Consider the following 11,417-nt stretch of genomic DNA (forward strand, 5'->3'; position numbering starts at 1 on the left):
CTCCATCTGAAACGACAAAAATATTTCTATTTAAAATCCGTCTGTTTGTTTGTCTGATTTTTGTTTTTGTTTTGTATTTTGCTTTTTTTTTTTTTTTTTTTTTTTTTTTTTTTTTGTTTTTTTTTTTTTTTTTGTTTTTGTCTCCAGAATATCAGTTTTTTTTACAAAGAAATGCGGTCGATGTATGGATAAATTCTGCATTGTTACAGTATTTAGATATACTACAACAGGTGTACAAAGTTTGTTATGATGGTGTACTTTAACTTAGATCTTGATATTATATGGGAAAATATTCCTCATTTTCTTCTCATTTTTACATTTTATGAATTACGAACGAACAGAAAACTCCTATAAATCACACTGAATATCTGATATCACGTAAAAGCTCAATCGACGATAGGTACATTGTACTGCACGGGAAATAACTCGTATGGGTAATATGACCTGGAACATACTATCATTCTACCACATTTACTAATCAAATACTCTATCTAGCTTAGATGACGTTAATTAGCAGTAACCTCATAGGACAAGTCTATTGCTCGAAAATTCGCATGTACATGAATGTGATCATTAAATTCTGGTTATTTTTGTTTAACAATTGAGCAAGTGAAAAAATAAACAAATAACGATGTATACAAATATGTATGTATGTATGTATGTATGTATGTATGTATGTATTTGTGTGCGTGAGTGTGTGTGTGTGTGTTACATGCATAAAGCTTCACTTTAACGTTGGTTGTCCATAGGTTACTATTCATAAAAGTTATTGATTTGATAAGCCACCATTGTGTCAGCAAGGCTAGTAAACAGCACACAACTGTATCGCTTGACCACAGATAAAACCAACACTAACACTTAAGTGTCCCAGTATATAAATGAGGTCATCACAAGGTCATCATTGCCCACTCCGGATACACACACACTTGTTCACACTAAGATACCTGTAAATAGCTTTAACATTACAAATCAACAAGCTGATCGAACATACAAATATAATTCCACTATATCTCATCATATTCCAATCTCAGGCTAGCTATAGGTGTACAGCACAAATGGTCACTCACGTCATTGTATGTTGTATGGCGTTTCCTTTAATTCTGAAAGTTCATACATACTCTATCTCGATAATGTTTACAGTATTTAAATTGAGTTTGAAGATTTAGTGGTTTGACAAAAGAGACTTCTTAAGAGGAATTTCTTATCGTAAAATTATTATATTAAATTCTGATGCTTATATCCAAATGAACTTTACTAAGTAGCCTTTGTGAAATTTTATATCAAAATGGTGTCGAATATTTTGGGACATTTAGATAATGTCGGTAGAATAGACGTTCTTATAACACAACCAGTAGAAGGTTACAGTGTGACGTTTCGATGACTACACGGTCACCTTCATCAAGCAAAAGACTTTGTTTGGATAAGAATGAATAAAATCAAAACTGAATGACAGATTATTAACCAAATTGCATCTTGTAACAAAAAAAGGAACGTTGTTATAACGAACCTTTTTGGTATCCATGGTTGATGAATCCATCCACGTGTTTCTCGCTAACAGCCCTATCAAGGTCGCTTATGACTTCGTCTTCCTTTAGATTTTCATCTTCTGAAGGCCAGTGGTTTTCTATTGTGATGACATACACAAGCCATCCTAAGAGCGACCCCACCATCGGGCCCACAATTGGCACCCAGAACCAGTTATAGTCCCGATAGCTAAAACGTAAACACGTAAAGTGTTAACACTGTCAGTAAAGATATAAAACATTTCCAAGGCAAACAAGACCTGTAATATAAAACCTATTAACATATTTTCACTACTGATAACATCGGTTTTTTTGTATGTGTGATAAGTCTGAATATTCCACAAATTGATATGATCTCGAGTGATATCACATCCCCGGAAGTGATATGACAACCCCTTGAAAGCGATACCACAACCCCTTGAAACCATAGAAAGTGTTGTCACATTCCCTCTTAATTTGAAAAAAGCCTCTTCTTCTTATCGTTGTCTGATTTGAACATAAATATTGTTGGCCTGGAAGAAATGCGGTTTTTCCTTCGAAAAAGAATTTGAAAACCCCGCTCAAATGTCCGTATGGTGCCGATTCCGGATTGGTTTCCCTTATTAATGATACAACTACAGCTTTTAGTCTGCGAATGGTGAGGCAATGTTAGAAAAACTTGTTGCAAGAATTGTCGAGTTGGATGAGTTAAAGAAAAAAAAAATATGATAAAGAGACAATTTTGATATCACACCCCTTACTAGCAAGAACGTCCTGAAATCAGTCAGAGGGCCGAAAGCTGTTATCAGGACTCGAGGACTGAAAAGGAGTGTGCTACAAAAAGAGTCATATAACAATCTTTAAATATTGGCCGTGGACACAATTGGAAGCCAATCTAGAAACATCAACAAGGAATGTATTATCGGATTCGAAAAGGTTGTACTTTTCAATATGCAATATCGATATTCAAACAGAGCATCTCCATACTGTACCACTATATACGTGAATTGGACTTTTCTGAGTTTTTATTGTTAATTTTGATTGACTTAAATCATAGCGATATTTTAAATGCAAACATACACATACCTGAATGGTTCTTTACCCCACCCTGCCATGGCTGTGAAAATCCTTGGTCCGAGATCCCGCGCAGGATTGATAGCATAACCACAATTAAAACCAAATGATGTGCCAATGGCAAAGACAATGGATCCTAGAGCAATTGGTTGAAGTCCTATACTTGGCAGCATGTTACGTTTATCTGTTATAGCCAGTATACAACTGATCAGCAGGAACGTTCCGAACACCTAAATAAAAGGAGACCAAGGAAAAGTGGCAAGGAAATTTAAAATAAGATAGAAATGTACTAATCACCTAGATAAAAAAAGGCAACAAAGTGGAAATTTTGATACTTCATGGCAAATGGACGGAACCAAGAGACCTTCTTCACTGGGGCGAATGCTCTAACAAAAACGAAAGGCATTCCAAGGGAGATGTTTGGAAGAAACAAAGTTGTTTAAAAAGTAGTAAATAAGCACTTTTTATGAAAAATGAAACAATGGGAAAAACACTGATATCTTTATTGCCGTTCAGAAAATTATACTAAAAGGATATTTTTTAAACATCAGAATGAAACGAATCAAGCGGTAGCGATGGAGATACAGACACAGACAAAAGAGGACGGCAATCAAAACACATGAGACGCGATGGTCAAGACGATCACCGCAATTCGAGGAGGATAAGTAAAGCACATATGTTCATACAGAACAATGTACTCCGTTATAAGCTAAATTTGAAGAGTACAAACCCGTCAATGAATCAACAATAACTGGATATTTTTAGGTGAGTAATACACAGACACATACAATTAAAAAAACAAACAAACAAACAAACAAAAACAAAACAAAAAAACTAAAATTTTATGATACCTGGTCAAAGAAAGTGCTGGTAGTAGACACAAATTCCTGTGGATACGTGGCGAATATCCCGGCAGTAGCGTTCACTCCTGTGGTTTGTCTATATCCAGAATCGTAATGGTTGATGGCATCTAGTATACATTAACAAAGGGATAGATATTTATCAAAATGTTTCTATGTATGTCTTATTCAACTTAGTCTTTCTATTGTCAAGGACTAAACTCCGTATTACTTAGCTACTAATGTACTTTGGGTACTCTTTATTTCTTCACTTACTTTTTTCTTAGTTATTCTAACAACCAAATAGCTAAACAGGGAATATTGGACCAACATAAAACATATATTTTATCAAGTTTTGTTTGTGCTGTGTTCCCGTCTATCCATATGTACATTGATGTGTTTAAACCGTATTGTACATCCCATTGTCTGTTTGATCTTTGTGTTCCATTTAATTATTTCTTATTTTTCAGATTGCAGTAGCACAACTTCTTAAACAGAGTTCAGGTCAGGACGACCTATAAATCTGTCTAATGTTTATGACGGTGATATAAAATATCACTGCGATGTGCAATATAATAGTTATTTTTGTTGTAAACACGTCATACCTGTATTGTTTGACGATAAAGGACAATACTGACCGTAATATATACCAAACTGGACGGCGGCGGCTGTAAAGGCCCCGGCTAGTTCCGCTATGGTATAGAACGGCCATTTAAACCAAGGCACGATCCCACGCAGGCAAAGAGCTAACGTCACGGCGGGGTTTAGTGACCCTCCTGCCCGAAGAAACGTAATGTCATGGAAATAAATCAGTTTGATACTTACATCAAACGTAAACAAACAATACATTTCACGTCATCTATTTCAGATGTATAATTATTTATGTGTTACCAAAAAGGAAAACTTTTATTTGCTTTTTTTCATCCAAACAAAAACAAAAAGAAAATTGAGTAAATGAATAAGTATAATGGAGTATGGATTTGTTTCATGAAGTTTTCATTACGTCACAAGGTTGATAAATATATCGTCAAAGTGATTAATGGTTGATATACATGATTTGATGTGCTTTGTCATCTTACCTGACAATGCGCCTTACCTGAAACGCCCCCGGAGAAGTAAATTCCTAGCGTTAATCCCATCCCACCGGCGAAATTAACAGTGAGAAAACTGCTGAACTCTTGACGACTAAGAACATATTGGGCACCAGAACCGATAGCAAACGTCTGGGAAAACATATAAAGGAATCAATAAGACAATCTATGTATTTTAAAGCATTGTTTATCCCTATGCTCCAAACACGGTATTTCCGATGGTTACTTGCCTTAACTTACCAGTCAGCTGTGTGAACCTTGTTATGTATAATAATATGATTTCTATTTCGAAATAATGAATTCTTGTTTTGTTGATACAAAAAATAATTCCTCTACCTACGAGAGTTGATCTTAAAACCACGATATATATTTTAAATAACAATCTCGTAATATGAAGAAGTTGGTTGACCGTTACAAAGATAACAGTTTTTGCTGTAACATTGATACATTTTATTCAATCTGTTATTGTGTTTTCTTTTTACTTTTACCGTATTTCAGCTTACGTCAATATTTTTCTTTTTCCATTTTGTTTCTTGATAGGTCAAACATCTCATTAAGCAGAGGAACGTATCATGCATATAGTTTAATACTTCTGTAAGATATAACTTAATCCTTATTGACATCGTAAACATTATTTGACTTTCCTTTCGGCTTCATTATAAATCATACCACATTACCAGCAGCCTTCGCCAAAAACAAAGATGAACATGGATAAATGACAAACATCCAGAGGCGACAAATAATGCAAAGAAAATATCGCAATACCGAAACTCGCAAATCAAATTTACATAGGAGTTTCATAACAGTAAATAGGACTTTTTTTTTTTTTACAAAATTTAGTTAGATAAAGAAGGGCAAAATCATTGATTAAAATGCATCATACAACTATTTCGTCACTCTGGTATTCGTCAGTGATGCTAAGGGCATGGATATTGAAGCTTAGGAGGCGACTGTGGAAAATCCAAAGTGATCGAAAGAAAAGTCAAAATCTAGATGGTAGGTGTACTAGCCATATAGTTCAATACATGTTGTAATTTTCGTATATCTGACAAGTTTAGAATAACATCAAGTACACGTGTATATTTCTATCATTTGCAGTCCTTAGATTGTACATAATCCACACAAATGAATAACACCTTTAATACAAATTTGGTGAAATAGATTACGGACCAACAATGAATTAAATTGCATCATGTAGCTGTTTCGTTCTTCATTCAGAAAATTATCTTATATGTTTTCAATGACGAAGTTACTAGAATATTAAAAAACAAATGATTTACAGGATTTGTATATAAATTAATTTTTATCTTTTACATCGATAAAGCGATATATGCTACATATTTTTTCAGTAGTTAGCTAGCATCTAGAGAACGCGTACCATGAATGTGGAACGTTTTATGCGTTCATTTGAATAACACAAGATCTAGATAACATGCCTTTGACTATTGCAATACTCCGTGACGCCTTTAAAAGTGTTTATACGTTGTTAATTGACTTGTCTTGACTTCACTTTACATATTTGAAATTCAGAAAATAGATGCATTAAAGAAGGATAAGCATTTCCTGTTCAGTCGATAAGGCTGTTCCAAACACCTGTCGAAAAGTTCCTGTCGCATTCCTGTTTTCACCTGTGAAATCTACGCTGACTCGATGACAAAAATACATAAAAAATTTCACAATCCAATAGTATAAACCTTTAAACATCCTGACAGAATACCCAGATAGTAGAAATCAAGGAAGAATATTAAGGAAGTGGTGACAAGGAAGGTTCGGGGTGGAATGGTATAAAGGAAGTCTTTTAATTCTTTTTATGTTTGCAATATACTGTCGTTATCTTGTTACATTTCGAGAAATATTTATTATTCGTTTAGATTAAATATTTTACAATTGGAAAAGTGCATTTTTATGTAATGCCGAGAAGTGAAATAAGGGAAAGGTGCCCAACTATGTACATTGAGTTTTGTGGTCTTTGTGTCACATATAAGTTGTCATGGAAAATTGAGATCACGATTTAATGTTGAAAGTATATGCCTTCAGAATCTAATAAGGAATTGTTCATCATGGCGCACAGTCAGCTGAAATTATATGTTTTGCTTTATCGACACATACATCCTTGAAGACAAAATGATAACTATTTCAGTGAAAGTTTTTTACCTTTTAAGAGCCATTACACACGATCTAATAGATTAAATAACAAAATTTTAAAGCACTTAACACGATATATGTATCATATTATAGTCCTTACTTTTACGTTTTACCGATTACATTATCAGATTACCATGACCTGCTTCTGTGCTTGACAACCATACTATTTTGAAACCCTCGATTGATGTGTCCTTTCGTCCTTACCACGAATACATGTAATACAGAGGGATAACTGATCTCCGACTGCAGTTTAGATCGATTGTTTATAACGCTTTAAAACCATAAACGGTAACCCCAGGTCAAAACGTGTTGATATGGAGTTTTCGTTTCAAAGATGACATACAAATATCACATAGAGTTATATTTTTTCTAGTTAGTTTCTGTTCAATATGATATTAAAACATATAATTAATTTTTAACTTATATGTCATAAGATTATGTCGTATTTTTGATATCATAAATTTTAATGATATTCTACTTCACCTTATATAAATTCCATTATCTAATATTATAAATACTTATATGGGACAATAAATTTCCGCTTGACATTACTTACTAATATACAATAAATTGGGTAAATAAATCCCCATCAATATGTTATTGTGGGTATCTTTAAGGCAGTTTTATTATGGCGTCCGGAACTTTGCTTTTTCCTCTTGGAAGTTATCTCAAAGTGGAAGTATTTATGATAAGACTTGACGTCAAGTTCTGAAATAGCAATGGAGACATCTGGTTATAATGTCAGTGAAGAACGATGACCACGCATTCGCCATTTATGGCTTATGTGCTGCAAGGTCGTCGTTATTGACTTAAAGTTTACAGCATGTATGTCATATAACGAGGTTTCAAAATCTTTCGTTCTATAATATTAACTAGATTTTGTATGAATTTGTGTTTCAAGATTGAAAAAAAGAAGGTTATAAAAAAAAATCAGAATAACAAAAAAAGCAAAACAAAACAATAACAAAACAAAACAAAAAAAAAACAAAAACAAAAACAAAAAAAAATACATAAACAAAAACAAACTAACTAACAAACAAAGAAACTAAACAAATTAAAACAAAACAAAATTGGAAAGAAAGCATTTGGAACACCTGAGGAGACAATATAACTAAACGAAAGCGAAAATTAAAAGGAAACATACGATACTATTGGAAACCCTCCATTTTGCATGCTGTGATTTAACGAAAGTTCAAATATCAATTTGACAATTAATTATTATCTTTTACTTGAAACTTTTAATAAAAAGAGATATATACGGAGAATATTGAAATGGTGTGGATGTAACAAATTTGTTAACTGACTGAGATGTTGCATTATAGAGTTTTGGTGAATGAAAAAGCTAGATATGGAGTTAAGCGAGAGTGACGACATATACGCACATCATTTCTCTGTTTATGAATATCTTTTCGACTTAATAATTTTTCTTCATGGAGTTCCTAATGTGCAATATTATCTTACGGTCGTCATGTTTGTCAATCTGTATTAGGATATTCTGTAGTAATTTATCAGCCAAACTTATCAAAGATCATAGCAGTAAATCCTGAAGACTTACAAATCATTTGATTGTTGTATCTTCCGTATTTAAATTTATCTTGTCGACGGAAGTAAATGTCATATGTGTCTTGGACTAATAAAAGCCAGATATCACAAACGACAGCTCAATCCAATTTGATAATATATGAGGCGATCTAACAAAGCGGTGACAAAGAGGTCAGGACAGCTATCCAAAACTCACAAGTACGCTGGTCATAAAGAACAGGAATCTTAATCCTAAACGAGACTGGAAATAGCGAAACGTTATCAGAAAGGCTTCCAAGAGGAATAATTGGATTTCATTTCTATCGTATTTGCATATCAGGATATTGGAGGCTGGTTCGATTGGTAGTTTAAACATATTTCAAAATATGTTTCTATACTTGATTTTACCATTAGATAATGTCATTTTATTTGATAAAATGTCTGTTCAGCAATAGGTAGCTTATTGGATACAATACCTTGATAAATATATTTATTATTTAATTTATAGCTCCATCAGATGATGACGCACAAAGTACAGCATATAATTACATAACTCACCTGTTATCTAGTGAATTCTATGTCACCAATGTAATATACCCTGAATAACTTTTCACTAGCTGTGCCAGTTTGAGATCGACAAGGATGTCATAATAAGGATAATAACATTACCTCGTGAATTGAAAAAGGCACAACAAATGGCACATACCTTTTTATTTGGTCATTCGAATGTTTGACATTAGGGAGTGTCAAAATGTACATTTTATAGTTATATGATAAAAAGTAGCTTAACTTTGATTTTATTACATACAAGATGCTATATAACTAGTCTGGAAGATTTAGATTTTGATCGGCAAGGTTATAATTTTGTTTTCAAAATTTCGTCTGAATCTCATTTCAGATCCTTTTATACACGCATTCATTTTTGCAAAAACCAACCACACAACAACATGTTATAAATGAATGAAAATGATGAAGAACATAATGACTTAATGACTAAATATAGCAAAATACGATATCAAATAGCGTTGCATAATTAGTGTGCTAAAGGTGTCGCTAATGCTGTGGTACCTCTCAGGTCTGCAAGAAGTTTGGATACTTTGATATCTCGAAATGTGAAACATATATTGTCTGCACTTGTGAAATAAATTAGACTATTATATTATACTTAATGAGACAACATTAATGTCTATGAAATTAATGATAATTACCTATATGCAGTTACGCTCCATATTTGCTGATGAAGCTTAGAAAACTGAATCGCAAAAAAACAATCCTACAAATAGCGAAAAGTGCTAATTCGTGAATAGATATTGTGGATAGATAGTAAATGCAAAACAACATAATTATGTTATTAATTATGTAAGTTCTTATAAATCACTATAAAACCGATAACAAACAAACAAATAAGTCAGGGTTACAATTTTCAGATCTTGAAGTTCCAATGGCAAATATGAGGAAGGATTACAATAAAATGTATCGGTTTTCTGTAGAACAAGAAGTTGTGACATACATGTAAGATATGTGTGAAAAGTGATTTTGTATGAAATCCTTCTGCTTCGAACGATTTTGGGTTAGAATGTTTGCTCGAGTGTCAAGAAAATGGAAACTGACCATGTAAGTGAAAATAATATGCATATGTGCATAATAGAATCCATTGCCCCTTAGTACACTATGTAGTTTTTTATTTAAGTACTGGTTTTGTGTAATACATGTATACGTTTGTACAGTCTCATTAAATAATCTCGACAGGTGATTTTCATCCCATTTCCATTTGATTTTGAGTTTATTCTGCTGAAGTGTCATTTTCACAAATGAAAATTTTAAAGCGGTGTCATAATGATACACTAAAACATCTTTCCATGAATTGGCGCTGACGGATATTTAATTGGTAACTACATACATTAATGTCCCAATTCGGCAATATCATATCCAGGTATTGTTATGAATAGTTATTTTGATGAGAAGCTTTATTATGCTTTTAATAGCCTGTGACTTCGATTTTATTAATGAATGCCATTTACACATATGTATTTCTAATGTGTAACTTGGGAATCCTATAGAACAATGATCTAAAATAAATGTCTATAATTGACGCATCCATGCCTATAGATAAGGTTTATTATGGAAAACATTTCTTTTTTAAGGAGAAAAGGTTCATCCAGTAGCCCTATACATATCTGCGAGGGCTTCAGATTTGGCCATTGGCTCTTCTATCCATGCTTCAGGTTGTGTCATGTGGAATTAGTGATTCAGTATCATCACATGTTAACATAACTGAGGGCCAAATTATTCAAAAGTTAAAACAGGGATTGTCTAAATATTCATTAACAAAGATGTTCTTTAATATAACAATGTAAGGAATAATTAGATATGTATCATTTCAAATTCATGTTTTAACATAATACTTTTGATAGAATGCATAACGACATACCTTCCATTCTTCTTCAAATTTTCAATGTAAGAACGCATTAGAAGTATATTTACATGTTAAGAAAATTGAAAGTCAAGCAATACGAAAAAAGAAATCAAAATATACTCACAACAAGTATGAAAGTCCCAATATATTCAGCTACTATCTCACGGGCTAACGGATTTTGCAGTCTCAAGAATTTCTTTATAGAAGACATGTTTATATTTCACTGAAGTACTTCCACGCCAGGTCACTCGTCCAGCCTGTATACATCAATCTTACTACACTTCTAGTAAGCTCTATTTCCGTTGGTGTATATCATTCCCTATCAGTTCGACTGATAAACGGGAGTATTGCTCGCTTCTTATAAGAATTTGGGTGACCCAACTAGGCCAAGAAAAAAAACTGTCAATGTTGATGTCAATTATGAGGTATACTTATTTGATTACAAAGTAAAGTGGTACAATCAAATAACACTACTTTATTAAAGATAATTATAAGTATGTGATTACTTATTAGATATACTGTTTTCAGTTAATCAGATATTGTGTTATTTAGATTTTCCTCAAAATTTGTATATAGGATTTCCTCATTCATTTGCCAGTTTGCAACGTTAGAATTATATTATAACTGACTTTGTATCGCAAGACCAAATTACCTGTTATACTTACCTGGTGTACAGCCACTTGTGCGTTTGAGTGGCAGCGTAACAAGATGATGTGCCCTTGGACAATGCAGTCTTCCTACAAGATTTATTGTTGAACTAAGATGATACAACATGTTTGTGTTAAGCTCTGTCAGTTACAATGTCCACTGGTGCTTAGTTGACAGTAAA

The 11,417-nt window shown here is 33.0% G+C and overlaps 1 protein-coding gene across 1 annotated transcript; it reads right to left on the reverse strand.

Annotated features, from left to right (window-relative positions):
* Positions 1–1,068: 1,068 nt before the first annotated feature.
* On the reverse strand, positions 1,069–10,799 carry LOC132551122 (aquaporin-9-like). The gene is made up of 7 exons (XM_060215231.1): positions 10,713–10,799; positions 4,512–4,638; positions 4,054–4,191; positions 3,428–3,546; positions 2,589–2,806; positions 1,508–1,713; positions 1,069–1,100 (listed from the first exon to the last, which is right to left on the reverse strand). Exons 1-7 carry the CDS (start codon positions 10,797–10,799, stop codon positions 1,069–1,071), a joined length of 927 nt encoding a protein of 308 aa, XP_060071214.1.
* Positions 10,800–11,417: the final 618 nt, after the last annotated feature.

This window comes from Ylistrum balloti, unplaced genomic scaffold (assembly GCF_031769215.1).
Source record: "Ylistrum balloti isolate Yb309-2 unplaced genomic scaffold, AGI_CSIRO_Ybal_v1 Utg370178, whole genome shotgun sequence".
Classification (NCBI taxonomy): Eukaryota; Metazoa; Mollusca; class Bivalvia; order Pectinida; family Pectinidae; genus Ylistrum; species Ylistrum balloti.